The sequence below is a fragment of the Callorhinus ursinus genome, unplaced genomic scaffold, assembly GCF_003265705.2.
Source record: "Callorhinus ursinus isolate GAN/ISIS: 27379988/994484 unplaced genomic scaffold, GSC_fseal_2.0 scaffold9, whole genome shotgun sequence".
NCBI classification, from domain to species: Eukaryota; Metazoa; Chordata; class Mammalia; order Carnivora; family Otariidae; genus Callorhinus; species Callorhinus ursinus.
In genome coordinates this window covers 60,373,020-60,396,084 of record NW_027397071.1, presented here as the reverse complement: position 1 = coordinate 60,396,084, position 23,065 = coordinate 60,373,020, and the positions used below count along the sequence as shown (strand labels likewise).

Below are 23,065 nucleotides of genomic sequence, written 5' to 3'. Positions count from 1 at the left end.
CCTAAACCCTGCACTAAGAATTAATCTGACTTCATCTATGTTCCTATATAAATTTGATAGATCTAAACTGACTCCACTACTTCTTAACTGCATAAACTTGAGCATATTATTTAACCCCTCTGAACTTCGTTTTTCAGAGTATTAGACATACCCTATAGTACCTACTTGGAAGGGTTATAGTGAGAATTAAATGAAATAATTAATACATAGCATCTCATATAATGCCTGGATCAATACATATCACCTATTACCGTATTTCTTGTACAGTGAGGTTAAGTAGTTAGGACCACAGGCTATGGAGCCAGACTACTGCTTGGGTTCAAATTCTGACTCTACCTGTTACTACCTGTGTGACTTTAGCAAGTTACTCAATTTCTCTGTGCCTCAGTTTTCTCATCTGTTTAAAAAAAACACACACACAATTTAGAGATAAGAGAAGTACGTATGTCAGAGGGCTCCAGGGAGATTAAATTAACTGAGTAATACTTTAAAACACTTAGAATAGTGCCTGGCACAAGGTAAACACCTAATAAATATTTAACCAACTCACTTTTAACAAATCTTAGTCATAAGGGCTTGGCATGCCAATTATATTTTTTCCAAATACACCTTTTAAAACTTAGTCTTGTTTAATTCTAAGGGTTTGACACGCTGATTATATATATATTTTTTCCAATACATACATAAAATCATCTTACACACTTCCAGTGGCATAAGTCTTTCTTTTGGGAAATGCTACTCTCAACTCACACAAATTTATAGTTCCCTGAACACACATGCTGTTCCTTGCCTTTGCCAGTGTCATTCCCCTGAAATGTCCTTGCTTCTCCTCCTCACTTGGCTGCTCCTATTTTTGTCTTCAAGACTCAGCTTGGGCATCATGTTCTCTGATCCCCACTGAGTTAGGTGCCTCCTCTGCCCACCCCCAAGCCCCAGCGCATCCCTCTATCACACTGATCACTCAGGGTATCACTGTTTCTGTCCTTCAGACAGGGGCGTGTGATCCTATTTCACAGCTCAGTACCTGGCATAGAGTAGGCACTCAGGAAGTCTTAACTGGACTGAAATAAAATGAAGTAGCCTAATACTTAACATAAATAAAATTTAATCAAAACATATTTTTGCAGTGTCTACTCAGTGCCAGGCCATATAAGTAGGCACTGTTGGCACAAAAATAAACTAGACTCATTTCCTGTCCTCATGGAACTTGAGGGGAGATGGACAAGTAAACAAGTGTACCCAAGTGTGACTGGGACTGTGTCTGCTGTGTGTGAGGTGAGGGCATGAAGAAAAGAGCTCTGGGGGCCAGGAGAGGTTTCATAGTGTGAGCTGTTTTGAAAAGTGAGTGGAGGTTTACCGGCTGGTTGAGGGTAATGGGGTGGGGAATAGAAGAGAGCACTCTAAACAGATGGGGTGTAGCCACTCCAGGGAAAGTGCTGGGAGTCTCCCTGGGGACAGCAGGTTGAAGGCATAAAGTGATACCTAAGGTCACCCAAATGTATGCTTCACCACATGCTCACTGTTTTTTGAACCAGGGGTACAGGTAGAGGTACTTTTTTTTTCCCTGATGGGGAAATAACAGCAAGATCCAAGATAACCCAACCTCCCTCTTTATTAAACACCTACAGTTTGCTAATTTCTATTCCAGGCCACCCTGGGGAATAAGGGAGGGAAGAAAGAAGTATAAGACACTCTCCCACACATGTACTCATAATACACATAATACAAATATACACCACACACAACTCACATTTGTATATTATACAGTTTGCCCGCCCACAAGCCCAAATATCTATACTTCAGAGACCATCAGAGAAAATAACTTTAAACTCCCTACTCCTCAATATTTACAACACCTAGGTTATGAGACATATTTAGGGAAACTGGCTAAAAGTTAAGCAATATATCCTTTCTTCTGGGGAAGTTTTCTCCGAGGTGATCCCATATTGAACCCCAATATAGAAAAGAAAGGAAAAGAAAAGGAAACAAAACAAAACAAAACAAAACAAAAGGGGGAAGCCTGGGTGGCTCAGTTGGTTAAGTGTCTGCCTTCAGCTCAGGTCATGATCTCAGGGTCCTGGGATCGAGCCCCATATCGGGCTCCCTGCTCAGTGGGGAGCCTGCTTCTCCCTCTGCCTGCAGGGCTCTCTCTCATGCTGTGTCTCTCTGTGTCAAGTAAATAAATAAAATCTTAAAAAAGAAAGGCAAGGGAAGGCAAGGAGCTGCTCTTTGAAGCAAGTATTGGTCGGAGTTCTGCTGTGGAGCCACTGAGACACATCTGAGGAACCGGGTCTCAGAGAAGCACAGAGATAAAAGTGCTTTAACCTTGGAAAATGCCAGAGCATCACTTAAACCACATTGTTTCATCCCTTCATACAATTACTTTTGTTGTGAATTGTGTTTTGGTAAAGAAACATCAGTTTACATTGAGGGAAATTCTAAGACGTAATGTTGTGGTTGCTGTAAGGACGTTTGATATTAAGGACATTGTCTCATCCAGCATATAGAGTCTGCTCTACAGTTGCACAAGAGAAGTGCTTCTCTGAATAATGGGTTTTTTTATTTTAAGGACCATCTCAAGACTGTGTATGTTTCTTGCCTTGCATGGCTGGTAAGGAAGCTCAAAGCCAATATTTTGGCCCAACTCTTACACATGCCTGGGAACTTAAAACATACCCACTTATCTCACACCGGCTTCCTCTTATTTTCTTCTACCTTTGTTTTCCCTTTACTCCAATTTTCTTATTTTTTAATTGGTGTACTATGATTTTTTTTTTAAAGATTTATTTATTTGGGGGTGCCTGGGTGGCTCAGTCAGTTAAGTGTCTGCCTTCAGCTCAGGTCCTGATCTCAGAGTCCTGGGATCGAGCCCCACGTCGGGCTCCCTGTTCAGCGGAGAGCCTGCTTCTCCTTCTCCTACTCCCCCTGCTTGTGTTCTCTCTCTCTCTGTGTCAAATAAATAAAATCTTAAAAATATTTATTTATGTATTTGGCAGACAGCTAGAGAGAGAGCACAAGTAGGCAGAGTGGCAGGCAGAGAGAGAGGGAGAAGCAGGCTCTCTCCTCTGAGCAGGGAGCCCGATGCAGGACTCAATCCCAGGACCCGGGGATCACGACCTGAGCCAAAGGCAGCTGCTTAACCGACTGAGACACATAGGCATCCACTATGATGATTTTTATAAGACACCTCAAAGCCTTTGTGGAAGGAACTGGTGAAAAAAAGTTCGTAAGTTTAAATTATACTTATTAATTCAATGTAACAAAATACACACATCGTAAATAAAACAACAACAACAACAACTTACCTAAAATTCTCTAGCACAAAGCTTACATGCATATGGCACAAATATAAAACAATACACACAGAGCACACATGCACATAATTCACAATCACAACACACCCTTATATCACACTCCCATGTAAACATGTACACATGCACATATGTCATGCCCATACCAAGCTGCTCTGCAAGGAGCTGGCCCTTCTCGGCGGGAACAACCCTCTCTTCCTCCATATCACACTTGTTCCCAACCAGGATAACCTGTGCATTGTCCCAGGAGTAGGTCTTGATCTGAGTAGCCCTAAAGAGAGACAGAGAGAGGACTGTGTTAATGACATCCTGCTATGCTGGAAAGGACCCTGCAAAACTCAAAGACATGGTTTCCCTTCCAGGGGGCTTGCTACACCCAAGTTACGTCAATGAACTCAGCTGAGGACAAACGGATGCCTGCCCCAGCTGGCTGTCACAGGTGCTGACCCATAAGCTCTTCTTGCAAACCTTACCCAGCTCCCAGAAGCCTTCCTCTAATACATATGCCCATCCCTCCCCTCACTGGGCAGAGAGCTCTTTCTAAAACATCCTTTTTTTTTTTCTTTTTTTAAGATTTTATTTATTTATTTATTTATTAAGATTTTATTTATTTGACAGAGAGAGACACAGCAAGAGAGGGAACACAAGCAGGGGGAGTGGGAGAGGGAGAAGCAGGTCTCCCGCTGAGCAGGGAGCCCGATGTGGGACTCGATCCCAGGACCCTGGGATCATGACCTGAGCCACAGACAGATGCTTAATGACTGAGCCCCTCAGGCGCCCCAAGATTTTATTTATTTATTTGTCAGAGAGAGAGAGAGAGAGCACAAGCAGGGGAACGGCAGGCAGAGGGAGAAGCAGGCTTCCCACTGAGCAAGGAGCCCAACGTGGGTCTCAATCCCAGAACCTTAGGATCGTGACCGAAGCCAAAAGCAGACATTTAACTGACTGAGCCACCCAGGCATCCCTAAAACATCTATCTGACCACGGTAAGTCCTTTCTTAAAAGGACTCTCCTCTGGCCCCCTGATTAGCGTGTGATGAAGTCTAGATCCCTCAGGTGTTCAAGACCATTCACATCCTGTCTCTGCAGCTTTATCCCACTTCTCTCCCATCCCAAAATGCTCTTCCATGGCATGACTGGGAGTCCCTTCCCCACACTAACTCATCCCCCAGGGCCCAGTGCTGATCTCATAATTCCTGGGGAGAAGCCTTCCCAGGCTTTCTCAGGCCCAACTACCCTCTCTCTCCTCCTCCTCTGTGACTTATAAACATTCACTGAGGCCTCAGATGGTGATTATTTGTAGAAACCAAAATGTCAGCAGTGGTTTCCTTCACATAGGATGGTTATGAAACTTTTTAAAAATACTTTTCTGTAGGGGTGTCCGGGTGGCTCAATTGGTTAGGCAACTGACTCTTGATTTTGGCTCAGGTCATGATCTCGGGTCATGGGATCGAGCCTAGTATCAGACTCCAGCTCAGTGCAGAGTCTGCTTGTCCCTCTCCCTCTCCTCCTGCCCCCTCCCTGCTCACTTGCTCTCGCTCTGTCTTTCTCGAATAAATAAATAGAATCTTTTAAAAAAATGCTTTTCTTGGGGCACCTGGGTCGCTCAGTCGGTTGAGTGTCTGCCTTCGGCTCAGGTCATGATCCCGGGGTCCTGGGATCAAGCCCCACATCGGGCTCCCTGCTCAGCGGGAAGCCTGCTTCTCCCTCTCCCACTCCCCCTGCTTGTGTTCCTTCTCTCGCTGTGTCTCTCTCTGTCAAATAAATAAATAAAATCTTTAAAAAGTGGCGTTGAGCCTAACTCTGTCTCTAACCACCCCATCAAATAGAAATGATTACTTCTCCTTTTGGTCCCCTACACCTTTACCATGGCACCTGCTACATTTGGCTGAATTTATAAGTCTCTCCTTGAAGGCAGGGATAGTCTCATTCATCTTTGGAGTGCCAGTCCCCAGCACAGAGCACAGGTGTCAGCAACTGTCCGATGAATGAGTAAGCCAGCTAATGGTTAATCCTGAAGCAGATCTTAAATGTTACCCTATCCTGACACCGACACTCAGTCTAACTCAACCCTAACTGCAACCTGGACCTATTACCGACTCTACTCGTAAAGCTGATCCCCCACTAATCTTCTCTCTAAGGGTGAGAAGCCATTCCTTCAAGGTACAGAATTCACTCAGCCACATTTGTTGTGGGCTGACAAAGAGCCAGGTTCTGTGCTGAGAACTGGGGCTTAGATGGCTAGTCCAGGACCAAGTTGCTCAGAGGCAAAACTGAAAGGCCAGGGCTTGGGAGAAATAGACATTCAATCTTTAGCCTCAAGGCAGGTAACTGGAGCCAAGTCTCCATGTCTCCCCATACTCCTCTTCCTGTCATCTTCCTCCCTCCTCCCACCCTCATCCACTCTCAGCTCCCAGATTAGCAACTCAGGTTATTCTTGGAGGAACTGTCACCAAGTGTTAAACTCACTGTGTTCCTGAGACAGAATGAACAGGGACTGATGGTAAAAGGAGGAAGGTCAGGCCAACAGGGAATGAGCAGTGTGAAGACACTTAAAAAAACAGCTAATCACTCCAGGGTAGGAGGTGGAGGGAAAGATGGAGAAGGGGGGGAAAGAGGAGGAGGGGAGACAAATCATGACTGTAGAGAAGAGAGGGAATAAAAGGGGGGAAAGGAAGAGAAAAGGGAAGAGAAAAAAAGGGAGTAAAGAGAAAAGAGAGGAAGGAAAGGAGGAAAAGGAAGATAGAGGGTACTTGTTAGAAGAGAAGAAAGAGAAAGGAGGAAGGGGAAGATGCCCGGTAGGCTGGGAAGGAGAACGTCAACCACCATGAAGGTCAGACATGTGCACGGCACCCTGGACAGGCTGCAAAGCCACTCTCAGCTCCAGGCTACAAGGCACTCACAGGACTTCACAGATCATGGCAACTGTTCAGTCGGAGAAGGGAAGTCCTCAAAGGGTGGCTATTATGCAAAGGGGAACGGGAGATAAGCTTGGCGCTGGCCAGTGCTGCTGCTGTATGCCTGGCCTGCTCAGCCTCTCTGATTCTGAGCAAGACCCATGGCACAGATGTTCCACCTTCTCCCACCCTCATCCTTTCCACTGGGCAAGGGCTCCAGCCCTCCCTCTCACCTAACCTTCCCCTCAGCTCCTTTCTCCCGGTGAGTTATGCTCCAGGAAGAAAGATGTAAGTTACTCAGAGGTTGTACATCTGGAGCTGTGCTGATTTCCACCGTGTGTTGAATCTTTACAAACTTGGGCCAGATGTGCTCTTTTTTTTAAAAAAAGATTTTATTTATTTTATTTGAGAGAGAGAATGAGAGATAGAGAGCACGAGAGGGAAGAGGGTCAGAGGGAGAAGCAGGCTCCCCGCTGAGCAGGGAGCCCGATGTGGGACTCGATCCCAGGACTCCAGGATCATGACCTGAGCCGAAGGCAGTCGCTTAACCAACTGAGCCACCCAGGCGCCTGGACTGGATGTGCTCTTAACCCCCAGCCTAGGGATAAACTTTATGGGGGAGTGGTATGTGCATTCACTCACTGCTGGAACCAGAATGATCTTTCCAAAACATGAATCTGAACCTGTTGGTTCTCTGTTCAAATGTCATCGCCTAGGGGATAAACTCCAAACTCCTTACCCCAGCACACAAAATTCTTCATGACCTCTGCTCTCCCTGTACCGTTCACTTACTGTCTCACCTTTGCACATCTGCATTCTTTTCCTGGAACATTCTTATCTACTCACTCCCTGGCTAACTCCTGCTTCATCTTACAAAATGCAGCATCTGTGTCAGCAACTCCAGGATCCCTTCCTTGACTCTCCAAGCTGGGTCAGAGCCCTCTGTTGGGCTCCCACAACCCTGGTGCCTCTCCTCATTACTGCACATGTCATATGATATTCTCACTGCTTGCTTACTGATCTGTGCTTTCCTCTCATCTGTGAGCTCCTGGAGGCCAGGAGCCATGTCTGATTCATCCAGATTGCCCTGGCATAAAGCACAAGGCCTAGCACACATTAGGTTTTTCTAGACAGTTTGATGAATAATGAATGAGTGAGGTGAATGAACGAATCTCATACCAATCTTGGACAGCATTGAAGGAATCCTCATTGGTAATGTCATACATCAGAATGAAGCCCATGGCCCCACGGTAATAGGCTGTTGTGATGGTCCGGTACCGCTCTTGTCCAGCTGTGTCCTGGGTAGGAAAAAGAAAGAGTTAGCCTCCTAGAAAGTCTACTTTTGTTCCTAAAAAGTCCTCAGAATAATTAACAAATAACCCAAGGTATATTTAAGGAGCACCTGTTATGTGTCTTATATTGTACTTGGTGGGTAGAATAAAATGGTTTTTAAAACCTCATAAAAATTTGGGCACCTGGGTGGCTCAGTCAGTTAAGTGTGTGCCTTCAGCTCAGGCCATGGTCTCAGGGTCCTGGGATCGAGCCCTGTGGTGGGCTCCCTGCTCAATGGGGAGCCTGCTTCTCCCTCTCCTTCTGTTCCTACCCCCCCCATACTCTCTCTCTCTCTCAAATAAATAAAAATCTTTAAAAAATAAATAAAACCTCATAAAAATTAATAAGAAAATAATTAAGGAGTGCCTGGCCAGCTCAGTCAGTAGGGCAGGCAACTTTTGATCTCGGGGTCATGAGTTCGAGCCCCATGTTGAGGGCAGAGTTTACTTAAGAAAAAAAAAAGGAAGAAAGAAAATAATTGAAATTCCAACAGAAAAAAGGGCAAGCCCTGCATTGGGCTCCCTGCTCAGCAGGGGGGGCCTGCTTCTCCCTCTCCCACCCACCCCCGCTTGTGTTCCCTCTCTTGCTGTGTCTCTCTCTGTCAAATAAATAAATAAATAAATAAATAAATCTTTAAAAAAAAGATTTTAACTATTCTTAATTATAATTCTCATTATAGATGAGGATGTAGTGAGATGTGCAACCTCACTCCTTGCTCATGGAAACTTGGTTCAGTCTTTCTGAAAATCAATTTGGAAGTCTCAAGACCATTAAAAATATTTGCAGACTGAAGGTTCTAGAGGGGAGGGGGGTGGGAGGATGGGTTAGCCTGGTGATGGGTATTGAGGGCACGTTCTGCATGGAGCACTGGGTGTTATATGCAAACAGTGAATCATGGAACACTACATCAAAAACTAATGATGTAATATATGGTGATTATGTATGTATGTATGAATGTATGAACATAACATAATAAAAAAATACAGAAAAAAATATTTGCACTCTTAACACAGAAATTTTCTTCATCAAAACTTTTGCTACAAAATTAGAAAATCAGCCCTATGCACAAAAATATTTGTTGGGACAGGAGACAATGCTTGTATATGTGATATAATATCAGTTTTGTAACTATATATGCAGAGAAGAAAACATCAGAAGATTAATAGTGATTATCTCTGTATGAGAGTCAAGAATTACAGGGATTTTAAACTTTTTCATGCACTTTTATTTCCTCTACAATAAGCACATATTACTCTTACATATGGAGAAACAAATACTTTGCTTAAAATCCTTTAACAATCCTTTTTTTTAATAAAGATTTTATTTATTTATTTGTCAGAGAGAGAGCACAAGCAGGGGGAGTGGCAGGCAGAGGGAGAGGGAGAAGCAGGCTCCTTGCTGAGCAAGGAGCCGGACGCGGGACTCCATCCCAGGATCCTGGGATCATAACCTGAGTCGAAGGCAGGTGCTTAACCAACTGAGCCACCCAGGCGTCCCCCAACACAATTCTTTATCTCAAGCAGATCACAGTCTAGTTGGAAAGACAGACATATAAGCAAGGAAGCAAAAACAAGACCAACAGTAAAATGTTATTGGAGCACATTGGGATGTTTCACGTATGTCCACACAGTCCTTATGTGAGGGACCATCCAATCTTCTGTTTCATTACAATTTTAGAATGCATGATACTTGAGCATGTATAAAACATCTCTTCGTATATTAGCTTACTTAAATTTTATAAAATCCCTGTGAGGTAGGTATTATTAGCATTTACATTTTATAGTTGAGAATGCAAAAATGCAGCCAGGGTAAGTGACTTTCCCAAGGTCATAAAGCTACTGACAAAAGCTATGCCTTAAATCCAGGGCTTCTGATTCCAAGTCCAATGCACAAAGCACTAACCCTCAATCAATGAAGGATGTGTGCACAAATACTTCCTGAACACAATCTATAATGATAATAAAAACAAATAAGGGAACAATAATAACTACAGTATGCCATTATTTGTACATATGTTGCACCTGTTATCCACATACTTCAGAAAAACCCTGTAGGATATATATGGCTACTCCACTTTACTCCAGATGAGGAAACTGAGGCTCTGAGAGATTGCCACTAAGTGTCAGAATTGTGATTCAAAATAAAGTCTATCTGACCCCTACACTCATTACAATTTATACCTTAGCCATGAACCATACCTCGTGTGATTTAACATAAAACAAACACTATCCCTGCCCTCAGGGAGCCTCAGTAGAAGTGCAGAGGTAGCTAAGACATACACCAATAGACTGATAATAAGAAATATGTGGCAATATGTCATGAGTTCCAGATAATCAGTATGAAGAAAATGTGTTACACAAGGCAGGTAAGGTAGAAACATGGTGGTTTTGGGTAATTATAGAAGATGTCAAAGCAGAGATAGTGTATCAGCTACGATATACTGAGTTATTCAATAACAAAGCAATCCCCAAATCTCCACAGCTTAAACAAGGTTTTATTTTTTACTATTGCTCCATATCCATTAAGCATTGGCTGGGTGCTCTGCTTTTTGTCTTCCTTATTCTAAGATAAAGACTGACAGAGCAGCTACCAGAGGGGAAAAGTGTGTGAGTCATGTGTTGGCTCTTAAAACTTCCACTTCTCCCATTTCACTAGCCAAAGCAAGTCACACACCCACATCCAAGAAAATGCAATCTTATAATATGTCCAGGAGGAGAATCATAAATGTGGTAGACAGCATAGCTCCCACTAATGGAATCTGTACCAAGTCCAGAAGCATTGGCCTGAAGATGTGCTTATTTGACAATAGTAGGAGGACAACAAGGACTTTTCTTTTTTTTTTTAATTATTATTTTATTTATTTGACAGAGAGACAGCGAGAGAGGGGAACACAAGCAGGGAGAGTGGGAGAGGGAGAAGCAGACTCCCCACTGAGCAGGGAGCCCGATGCGGGGCTCGATCCCAGGAGCCCGATGCGGGGCTCGATCCCAGGAACCTGGGATCATGTCCTGAGCCGAAGGCAGACGCTTAACGACTGAGCCACCCAGGTGCCCCAACAAGGACTTTTCTATTTTTTTTTTAAAGATTTTATTTATTTATTTGAGAGAGAGAGAATGAGAGATAGAGAGCACGAGAGGGAAGAGGGTCAGAGGGAGAAGCAGACTCCCTGCTGAGCAGGGAGCCCGATGCGGGACTCGATCCCAGGACTCCAGGATCATGACCTGAGCCGAAGGCAGTTCCTTAACCAACTGAGCCACCCAGGCACCCCAACAAGGACTTTTCTAAAGAAGAATTTTCCAAGCAGAGAAGTGAAGGAAAAGTATTTTGGCAGAAGGAAGAGTTTTTGCCATTGAGTACTCCAAAAGAAAAGGAATGGCAGGAAATGGGAAATGGGTACGTGCTGAAACTAGAAAGAGTTTTAAATGTTGTGCTATGGGGTTTGGACTTTATCTTTTTTTTTAGGCTCCATGCCCAGCACAGAGCCCAATGTGGAGCTCGAACTCATGACCCCAAGATCAAGACCTGAGCTGAGATCAAGAGTCAGACACTCAACCAACTGAGCCACCCAGGCACCTCTGGACTTTATCTTTTAAAATAAAAGATTTTGAGGCAGGGAATTAATATAATTAGATCTGAACTTTATTTAGAAAGATCACTCTGGCTGTGATGTGGAGAATGCACTGGAAAAAGAGATGGGAAACAGGAAGGCTAGTTAGAAGATCTTTGCAGTGGTTCAAATGAGTCCCAGTAAGGATTGAACTAGAGTGGTAGCAATGAGAATGGAGTAGAAACAGATCCAAGAGATGTTTAAAAGGTGAACTGTAGGGCATGGTGATGGATTAGAGGTGAAGAGATGAGAAATCAAAGATAAGTTATGTTTCTGGCAGTGCTCATTTTCTCCATGTCCTCAGCAATTCAGCTCTGGCCCAGACTTGCACAACCTTACTCAGCAAAACAAAATCTGTACTTACTACACCCACCATCCTTGGGGAGCATATAAATCTCCATCTCCTTTTGTTGAGCACAGTCTTTGGGTGTCTTACTCTTCACCTCAAGCAGCTTTATTCCTTCTAACCACATATAGTACTTCTCCCTAAGAGTTCTGGCAAATAGGGGCACCTGGGTGGCTCAGTCATTGGGCGTCTGCCTTTGGCTCAGGTCATGGTCCCAGGGGCCTGGGATCGAGCCCTGCATCAGGCTCCCTCTCAGTGGGAGGCCTGCTTCTCCCTCTCCCACTCCCCCTGCTTGTGTTCCCTCTCCTGCTATGTCTCTCTCTGTCAAATAAATAAATAAAATCTTTAAAAAAAAAAAGCATTCTGGCAAATATAATTTTCTCCAGTTCATAAATGAGTGAGCAGATGAATGAATGAATGAGTGAAGAGATGGATGAGTGAGGGAACACATAACTTAGGCACTACTGAGAGAAATGTTTGCCTTACCTACACAGAAGCCTTGTGTGTACCTATGGAACACTTCAGCAGTATTTGATCTACCCGACCCCCATACACTCTTGACTCAGCTTCCTGAGCTCCTCGGAGTCAACAACATAGATGAGACTCTTTCCACCCATCTGTAGGCCAAGCCCCAAATCTTGTCCTGGAGGGTTTAGCATTTAGCCAACCATCCAGAGTAGTGATCTAGAGGCCCAGGCAAGATTTCTGAGAAGCTGCACTGCTAGCAGGTCTCAACTCTTCTCACTCCATCTGCGTTGTACCATTTCCCTGTGAGAATTTCTAGTCCCCCACCTCTGACTGGAGCCTGGCCCTGTGCCCCAGCTCTTTGACAGAAGAGTCACCCAACTGATATCCAATTAAGCCCCACATTGGGTGTAGAGATTATATTACAATACAATACAATATAATACAATAAAATCCTGGTATGGAATAATAAATGAGCTTGGACATGGAAACAGTTTCATCTCCATGCTCCTAGTGCCTAGCACAGGGCTGTGCATATAGTAGGGATTCAATCACCACTTGCTAAACAAAAAGGCCACATAGTTTTGAGATTGAGAGCATGGTCTCTGGAGTTAGACTCCTGCGTGTGAATCCCTGTTCTAACTGCATACTATGTGGCAATGGTAGGCAGCCTCTAAAACGCCTCCCAATGATCACTGTCTCCTGGTATTTATGCTCTTGTGTAATCCCCTCCTTGGGCAATTTGCCTTTTTGAGCTGTATTCTCTTCATCTATAAAGTGGGAATAATAGCAGTGTCTACTTATTGTGAAGATTAAGAAAGTTATTATATCTAAAATGCTTGGAATGGTTCCTAGTACATAGTAAGTGCCATAAAAGAATCAGAATTGTTATTTCTGCACTTCCAGAGTTAGCCCCAGGAACAAGGCCAGCTTCCCAGGGTCTGCCCAGCTGGAGAAGATGAGCTTCATGCTATGTGTCACTTCCCACTCATTCAAACCTGCCCAGAGCGGCCTCCAGCAGAGTCTTAATATGATGCTTCTCTCAAAGAGTAGCAAATGGCCTGATAGAAAGGGAACAGATGAGTGTAAAAGTTGAGCAGGGCTTGGTCTGACTCCAGCTCTGCATTCATCAGTTGTGTGATTTTGGAAAGCTTGGCTTTTTTCATCTCTCTGACACTCAGCTTCCTCACATCTAGAATAGAAATAATAATGCCTACATTGTAGGCTGTTTACAATTAAAGAAGATTTTTTAAAATGTCTAGCTCATAACTGGTACTCAAATATGAGTTTTTCATAATTACTTAACTCTTCTAAGCCTTAGTTTTCTCATTTGTAATGTGGTGATAATAATACCACCTTTGAAGTGCTTGTGTGAGGATTATAGATAATACATTTTTAGAACCTGGCACAATGCCAGACACACAGTAGGTGCTCAGTAAAGCTCATAGGAGCTCCTGCTACTATTGTTGATATTGTTGTTATGGTTATTTCTTTTTTTTTTAAAGATTTTATTTATTTATTTGAGAGAGAGAGAGAATGAGAGAGAGCACGAGAGGGAAGAGGGTCAGAGGGAGAAGCAGACTCCCCGCTGAGCAGGGAGCCCGATGTGGGACTCGATCCCGGGACTCCAGGATCATGACCTGAGCCAAAGGCAGTCGCTTAACCAACCGAGCCACCCAGGCGCCCTTGTTATGGTTATTTCACTTCAAGAAAAGCAAGGTTGGAACAACAATCCAGCGCTCACTATCCTATGCTCAATGGAAAGTAGCCCAGAGAGGGGCACCTGGGTGGCTCAGTCAGTTAAGTGGCTGCCTTTGGCTCAGGTCATGATCCCAGGGTCCTGGGATCGAGCCCCACATCGGGCTTCCTGCTTTGCAGGAAGCCTGCTTCTCCCTCTCCCACGCTCCCTGCTTGTGTTCCCTCTCTCGCTGTGTCTCTCTCTGTCAAAAAAAAAAAAAAAAAAAAAAAAGTAGCCCAGAGAATTGCTCCTGAACCTCCCTCTCTCTCCTTCTCTCTTTTATTTTTAAAAATCACTTTGACAAACATTGAGTCCCCTCCTACTGATGAGAGTCAGAAATAGAACCAAAGAGGAGACAGGAAGGAGGAGAAAGAAAGACGCATGACTCACTGGCTACTTGAGGAAGGAGACCATGTCATCAAGAACCATCAATTCACTCCTATGAAACAGGCATCCATTGAGCTCTTCATATGGGCAGAGCATTATGCCAGAGAATGGACACCAGGGTGAGCAAGCCACTGCCCCAGCCTCCAGCAGCCCCATGTGGCAGACAGACACATAAGCAAGGCGGAAAGATGCTAACATCAACTATGTGCCAGACATTTTGATAAATGCTTTATATATGGGATCTCATTATTTACAGTAACAAAATAAAACTGCTAGTTGAGCACGGTTAAATGCCAGGCACCATGCTAAGCACCTTTCCTATTTTATTTAATTATCAAATAGTCTTGAAATACTGTTATCTCTATTTACAGACGAGAAAAAGTTAACTTGCCTAAGATCTTGCAACCAGTTCGTGGCAGACAGATTCAAACCTGGGTCTGTCTGATTCCAAAGTTTATGCTCTTCCCAGGATGCCCTTTATTTCCCATCACTTCTCTTAATTGTTACAGCAGCCTAAAGCAGGGTAAGTTTGAGTCTCCATTTTATATATAAATTAGCTGAGGATCACAGAGGTTAAATAAATTGCTATTGTCACAAGCTATAAGGAGACAGTCAGGATTCAAATTCTGTCTTTTGACCACAGCCTGTGCATTTTCAATACAATCTATAGCCCAACCAGACTATGTATTCTTGATCCCTTTATGCCCCCTAAGACAGGACCCAGCCCACTCTGCAGCACCCTCCCCCTCCCAGATAGGAGGTCCTCTAAGGCTTCCTGGGGTGAACAATCTCCCCTCCACCAGAGGGTAAGGCTGTACCCACAGAGCTTAAATGGAATCACATGTGTCTGGCACTCAGGTGCTCAACCAATATTAGTTATCTTCTTTTTTTTTTTTTAAGATTTTATTTATTTATCTGAGAGAGAGAGAATGAGAGACAGAGAGCATGAGAGGGAGGAGGGTCAGAGAGAGAAGCAGACTCCCTGCTGAGCAGGAAGCCCGATGCCGGACTTGATCCTGGGACCCCAGGATCATGACCTGAGCTGAAGGCAGTCACTTAACCAACTGAGCCACCCAGGCACCCCTAGTTATCTTCTTTATCTTCCACTGAATCATCAACCCAACACAGACCCTTCATTTCTTTCTAGAGTTTCCTCATGGTCGCCCACACGTGCCACATTCATTTCTGCTCCATTATTTCTGTTCATGCAACTCTCTGCCACATCTGCCCTCTCTCAGCTCCTCCATTTGTCTTGACTACCAGATTGTTGAATTCTAAAGTTAAAAGGAAACCTGAAGAGTTATTCAATTTGCCCTCTCACTCAAAATAGGAATTTACTGCAGGGCATACTTGTATTTACGAGTGTTTCTAATGTTGGATGCCCACCACCTTAAAAGGCAGTGGTTCCACTGATGGACAGTTCTGATTATAAGAACATTTCTTCCTTCTGTTGAGCTGAACTCTGCATGTGGTAATTTCTATCCATTGATTTAATTCTGTTCTCTGGAGACACAAAGAATAAATCTAATTTTTCACTCATGTGGCAGCCTTCCAAATATTTAAATCCCATGTTTGTTTAGCTCTTAGAGGTTATAAAGTTTTTTCTTATTATCTCAGTTAATTCCCAAAGAAATCCTATGAGAGAAGAACCAAATCCCCATTCCACAACAGAGGCAACTGAAGCTTGTGGAGGCTAAAGACAGTGAATGATGGAAAGGGGCTTAAATAAAACCAGGTCTTTTGGCTCCAAAGGACCACGGCTCTTAACACAATCCTCCATCTCTGTTTTAAATCACCTGTCACAGGGACCTGGACAATTAGCAGAAGGAACAGAATGGTGATGGGAACTTGAAACTGTATCACCGGAGGAACGGCTACAGGAAGGAAGATGTTTAGTACTCTGGGGACTAGCACCGCTACTTCAAATTACCTAAAGTGCCTAACAGATTTTCCTCCTTTGCCTTTCTTTTCTTTCAAATCTTCACTGGGTGTGGCAGTGTTGGCTAGGTCCTGAAGATCAAAGGATGAGTGCAACACAGGACTTGCTTAAAATTCGCTGCAGAAGGTAAACATGCACGGGGTGGGATTCTGAAGCCGGAGAGGCTGTTCCCATACAGCCCTCCTGTGCCTTTTCTTGAGGTAACACTCTTCCTTTGGAGCTCAGCTCAGCTCAGCAGAGAAGCTCCCCTGACCATCCTGGCAGAGTCAAATGCTCCAATTACATGCTGTCCTGGCACCATGTCCTTCTCCTTTGTAGCACTCATCCCCACTGTAATTTTGTACTTATTTGTGTAATTATTTGATTAAAGTCTGTCTCCGCTGCCAAACTGCAAGTGCCACAAGAACAGGATGTCTGGTTTTGCTTACTCCTGTGTCTCAGTGCCTGGCATAGCACTAGCACATGAGGTGGGGGAGATTTCCAATAAATACTTGTTGAAAGGATGAATTTATTAGGTGTCTGCCACATTTTCAATAGAGCACACTGAATGTCAGATGGGTCTTTCCAAAATCCAAATCTCATTATTTCCCTCTTGATCTAAATCCCTTCTCTGGTCTCCTATAGCCCACACCACAAGGTCTGAACTTCTCAGTAGAACATACAGACCCTTCAGGATCTAGCTCAGGCTTCCCTTCAGTCCTTCTCTCTCTTACCTCCACTCAACCCATGAGTTCCAGTTTTGCCCAAGGAGTCGTGGGCCTTTTGCTGATTTGCAGATGTTTGACTGGACTCCCCACCCCTTCTCTTTTATAATTCACAAACTCATTCAAAGGTCACATCCTCTCTGAAGCTTTCCCTGACCTCCTCTTCCCTGACAAAGTAACTTCCTTCTCTGCCTTTTTAAGCTTTGGCATTATATCCCTGGACACATTTATTATAGTTACTAGTTTATTTATCTGTCTCCTCTTTCAGATTATGAGCATCTTAAGACCCAATCTTATATTTAGCTAAATCCCAGGCCCTTGACTATAGCACCTGACACCTAGTAGGCACTTAATAAGAATGCTGAATGAAACTCAAGGGCTGACCATGAGCTGGTCTAGGGAAAACTAATTTAGAACTTCAAGATTGATTAGAAAAGGGTCTGTGAGATCATACAAACCACCCACTCTTACTGGTCCCTTTCCATGTTATAGACAAAGGGAGAGGCCCAGAGCAGTGACAGAACTTGGAAGGTCACACAACCAGTAAGAGGTTATTTCTGGGCCTCCATCCCTGGATACGGCTCTGATGTATACCTTCTCCCCCAGCCAGGCTCCTCCCTCCTCCCTCTTCAATTCACTACCTCTGGGCCATGTTGGGAGTTAGAAATAACGAGTACCAGGAAGGCAGGTAAGGAGAGCTTCTGGACTGGCTCTCCCCATACCCCACCCTCTGACCCACAGCTGCCAAGCTCCAAGCTCTCTGTACTTCGCGGCAGCAGGGAGCTGAGGCATTATGTCCCATGGGAATGGGAGGAAATCATAGGTAGAGAGCTTTTCAGGGAGGTTCAGTGGCACCTGGGAGAAGGAGGACTGAGGAATGGAGAAAAGTGATCTCTTGGAGCTAACTTGGTGTTAACACCCATCTGTCCTCAGCAGTACAAACCACATTGTGGAGCACCTACAGTTTATAAACATTTTGTTGCATCATCTCATTGGATACTAACAATAACCCTGGATGCAGACTTTTTAGAGCCAGAAGAAATCAATCTTAGCTCATCCTGTCTGACTCCTTTATTTGGACTCCACAGGATGTTCTTTCCAGCATACCATGCATTATTGTCACTACTGGTTTACAGGTGAGAAAATTAAAGTCTAAGGGCATATAGGTAGTAACTTGAGCGTAAAGGGCAGGAAAGAGGTCACTGGAATCCAGGACTGGGGATTATACAGCACTTTCCTGCCCACGGGAATCCTATCTAACCTTTGAGGTCCAGGTCAAAGGGCATCTATTCCAGAAAGTTCTTTGGGAGCCAGCATCAAAATTTGTGATCATTCCTTCTGGGCTTCCACAGAATGTACATGGGACTTTATTTTAGTGACAGCAGAGCACAGAGTATTAGAGCAGGAAGATTACCTTACGAGAATAATCAATTCCACAAATATTTATTGAGCCCACACTGTGCCAGTAAAAAAGATCCATGTAATCCCTGCTCTGGGAATTCTCAGTCTCGTGGGAAAGTTACTTCCCATGTGACAAATCCCATGATAGGTACATATAGGGTCAACTCCCTCATTTTACAGATGGGAAGCCAAGGCCCAGAGAAATGAGTGCCCTGGATTCTTAGTTTTGGCATTGGTCTCTTACACAAAACCCTCAAAAACTCAAAACTCAAAATCTCTCAAGGATAGAACTATTGATTTCCATGATTTCCATTAAGATATAGGCATTACATTTTACTTCAAGCAGATAAACTAAAGGTCACAGGACTTCCTTTCACTGTTCCTCAATATATCTGCCATGTCTTGGGTATTCAATAAATATTTTCGGAAGGAATGCACCATAGCACTTATAGCAGGGATTTGTCTCCACTCCTATCTGTATCTCCTCATTTAGACTGTGGCTTAGGGGCTCTGTCTTTCATTTCTGTACCTTCAGCAATATCTCAAGCAGTACCTAGCACCTGACAGGTATTCAAAAATACTAAATGAACAAAGAAATGAAGGAAGGAGAGAAGGGCAGATAATGTGATCTCTCTGTTGCCCTAAATAATAAAGATGGCATCCCCAGACACACACTCCTTTTTTTTTTTTTTTTAAGATTTTATTTATTTATTTGACAGAGAAGGACACAGTGAGAGAGGGAACATAAGCAGGGGGAGTGGGAAAGGGAGAAGCAGGCTTCCCGCTGAGCAGGGAGCCAGACGTGGGGATCCTGGGATCATGACCTGAGCCGAAGGCAGATGCTTAACAACTGAGCCACCCAGGTGCTCCCTCACACACTCCTCTTCTTGAAACCCCTCCTTTCCTTTGTCTATGAAACCTTGCTTCACTAGTGTGTTCCCTGTATCTCCTCCTGCTCCTGCTCTGTTTTCTACACTGGCTCTTTATTCTCCCCTGGGCCCCTCACCTCCAAGTTTTAGATGGAAATTTCCAATTATCTGCTGAACTTCTCCACTTAGTCTGAATGCCTTTGAAGTGTACATAGTTGATTATTAATTATGACCTATTTCATTTGTGTCTTCTCTAGCTAATAAGCCCTTATCAGTACCCAGCACAGATCTGGGCACATAGCAGGTATTTTAAAGATAGCTGCGGAATGAACCATCATCCATAAAACCCTAGTGCTTTGGCACAGACAAATTTAGCATCAGAGTTGCCAACCCATTTCCTCCTCACCCTTTTTGCCTCCAAATTGACATCAGCACCATTCAGAGCATGCTAAGAAGTCTCTCTGGGGGATTCACCTAATTTTTCACTTCCTGTATCTTTTAGGTGACTCACCTAAAGCCCCTTCAAGACAGGAAGAGGTGGGGGAAGTAAGGTAGGAGAGGGCCAGGAGGAAAAAAAGAAGCTTGGAACAAGATTATACTTAATACATTCCCAGGTCACAGCAAGTAAAAGGAAATGATAGTCAGACCTTGTACTGAGAAATTGCCAGTGATAAAAATAGGAATCTTGTCGAACAATTTGCAGAAAACAAATGGTTAACAAATATATGGATGATTGTTCAATAAGTAATCAAAGAAATGCAATTTGAAATGATGAGATAACATTTTTTTACCTATTGAATTAGCTAAAATTAAATAATGTAATATTCCATGCTGGCAAAGATGGAGTGAGATAGGAATTTCACTATCAAAAATCTATTTAAAAGAAATCATCTGAAACCTAGGAAAAGTTTTACACACAAGGATGATCACTGATCACTGTAACATGATTCATAACTGCCCCAAACTGAAAAGTAGTTAAACATTCAAATAATGGAAAACAACTAAGCTTTAAGAGGCCAGAGATTGTGGCTCATTCTTTTACCATGATTTAGAGTGTCCAACAATGTAAGTGCAACAACTATTGTTGAATGCATGAATTAATGAATGCATCTGGTGCAACCTCCCTATAGTGTACAATGAAGTCATTAAAAACATATTCATAAAGGTGTTCTAATAATGTTAGCTATACTTATGCTATAATGTTACTTTTTTTAAAAAAGCAGGATATATAATTGAACGTCCAGTATGACTTCAATTATGTTAAAAACTCATAGAAATGACAGGGTGCCTGGGTGGTTCAGTGGGTTAAGCATCTGCCTTCCGCTCAGGTCATGATCCCGGGGTCCTTGGATTGAGCCCCACATCGGGCTCCTTGCTCCGCGGGAAGCCTGCTTCTCCCTCTCCCTTTATCAAATAAATAAATAAAATCTTAAAAAAAAAAACTCATAGAAAAGAAACTGGATCGGGCGCCTGGGTGGCTTAGTCGTTGGGCATCTGCCTTCGGCTCGGGTCAGGTGATCCCAGGTTCCGGGATCAAGCCCCGCGTCAGGCTCCCTGCTTGGCGTGGGTGCCTGGGTGGCTCAGTTGGTTAGGCTCCCTGCTTGGCGGGAAGCCTGCTTCTCCCTCTCCCACTCCCCCTGCTTGTGTTCCCTCTCTCGCTGTGTCTCTCTCTGTCAAATAAATAAATAAAATCTTTAAAAAAAAAAAGAAAAGAAACCAACCAAACATCAATAATATTTTCTTCTTTATGCTTGTATGTAATCCTTTTTTTTTTTAAAGATTTTATTTATTTATTCGACAGATAGAGAGAGAGCTCAAGTAGGCAGAGTGGCAGGCAGAGGGAGAGGGAGAAGCAGGCTCTCCACTGAGCAGGGAGCCGGGCGTGGGGCTCGATCCCAGGACTCCAGGATCATGACCTGAGCCAAAGGCAGCCGCTTAACCAGCTGAGCCACCCAGGCGCCCCTGCTTGGATGTAATCTTAAAGTATTTTTTTTAATGAGCATATATTACTTTTATAATTTAGAAAAATTAAGCCCATAGTAAGTAGTGGCAGTAGCTATTACTACTAATAGTCCCAGGAGAACAAAATATGGGAAAAACATGGAGGATAAACTGTAAGGTGATAATTGTTGCAGATGGATTATGGAGTGCATGTAATATTTAGTCTCCCTACTTGAGTGTGTGTTTGAAATTTTCCATAAGAAACAGTTAAAAAGGAAAAAAAATAATAAAGCCTGAAACAGCATGGTGTCTGGGGAAAATACAAGCGGTTCCAATTTCACTGAAGTATATAAAATACTCAGAAGGATTCTAAGATGTCCACTTTTTCACATTTTAGCATCTCTGAAATAAGAATGCAAATTACAACTGATAGCATTTTAGATTCTCTGAAACACAGTACTTAAAATACTAGGTGGGGGAGGAAGTAGAAAGTGAGGTTGGAGCTAGCTAGATCATCAAGGTCTCGAATGCCAGGCCAGGTGCTTGGACATTGTCCTGAAGAGAACAAGGAGCTACTGAGGGGTTTGAGGTGCCCAACATAGGGCCTAGCACTTGGAAGACACACAGAAAGTGTGTGCTAAATGGTGAGGCCCCTTGTGATGGGGACATTGCTGCTTATGCCAAGGGCCAGGGAAATTGCCCTTTAGGGGAGGAGTGTTTGAGGCCTTGCTCTGCCCCCCTCATCACCTCATGCGTCCCAATTCTCTTTAGCTCTGCAGGGCAGAATCATGGGATGTCTCATAAAGTTGTCTTTCTCCCTCCAATCCCCTATAGTACTTCTTCAGAACCTGAGCCAGCACCACAGCTGAATAGCTGATATGAATGTCCACAGGCCTGGGTTACACAGCACCTTGTGACATGACATTCGAATCCCAAAAACTCAACTTGGAGCCTGGCCAGAGACCTACTTATGAACTCATTTCCAAATAGAGACACAAAGAGTTAAAATATAGATGGCAGGTAAGAGATTAGAATAAACTCCCCAGGGGATGCCTGGGTGGCTCAGTCGGTTAAGCATCTGCCTTCAGCTCAGGTCATGATTCCAGGGTCTTGGGATCAAGTCCCGCATCAGCTCCTTGCTCAGCGGGGAGCCTGCTTCTCCCTCTGCCTGCCTCTTCCCCTGCTTGTGCTCTCTCTCTCTCTCTGACAAATAAATAAATAAAATTAAAAAAAAAAAAACTTAAAAAGAAAAAAAAAAGAATAAACTCCCTAGGACTTCTAGGACTTAACTAGAAAGATAGTCCAGGAACACTGCCCTGCCCTGCCCTGGGCTGTGCTTTCTCTTTGGTTTCATAGCTGCTTTCTTTGGGGAGTTGGCCTGTCACCATAGCAGACAAACCCCCTGAGGATCATTTGCATACAGGTGCCAGAGTGCTCTAAAAATAGGATAAACACAAAGCAAATGCCCGAAATTTATTTACAAGGTAGGGGAGACAATCATCTGAAGAGGGAGGGAGAATCTGTCAGAGGCAGCCTGACAATGGTAAGGGAGCCACATGGTGCAGGCTGGGAGTCAGGAGGCCTGAGTATGATTTAATTCTACCACTAACTTGCTTTGTGGGGTTATAAATATGCCCCACTTTGGGCCTTGGGTTTTCCATCTTTGTTGTTGTTTTTTTTTAATTTTTTAATTTAAATTCAATTTAGTTAACATATAGTCTATTATTAGTTTTAGGGGTAGAATTTAGTGATTTCATCAGTTGCATATAACACCCACTGCTCATTACATCGAGTGCCCTCCTTAATACCCATCACCCACTTACCCCATCCCTCACCCACCTCCCCTCCAGCAACCCTCAGTTTGTTTCCTAGAGTTAAGAGTCTCTTATGGCTTGCTGCCCTCTCTCTTTTTATCTTATTTTATTTTTCCTTCCCTTCCCCTAAGTTCATCTGTTTTGTTTCTTAAATTCCGCTGTCTTTCTCTGACTGACTTATTTCACTTAATGTAATACACTCTAGTTCCACCCATGTCATCGCAAATGATAACATTTCATTCTTTTTGATGGCTGAGTAATGTTCCAGTGTGTGTGTGTGTGTGTGTGTGTGTGTGTGTGTGTGTGTGTGTGTG

The 23,065-nt window shown here is 43.7% G+C and overlaps 1 protein-coding gene across 1 annotated transcript in view; it reads right to left on the bottom strand.

Annotated features, from left to right (window-relative positions):
* RAB3B (RAB3B, member RAS oncogene family) overlaps positions 1 to 23,065 on the bottom strand; it is a 69,893-nt gene that overhangs the window by 12,587 nt on the left and 34,241 nt on the right. The window contains exons 3-4 of the mRNA XM_025871602.2: positions 7,388 to 7,506; positions 3,458 to 3,582 (exon numbers count right to left, since the gene is read on the bottom strand). Coding sequence (XP_025727387.1) covers positions 3,458 to 3,582; positions 7,388 to 7,506 — 244 coding nt within the window. The remainder of the gene's footprint in view (positions 1 to 3,457; positions 3,583 to 7,387; positions 7,507 to 23,065) is intronic.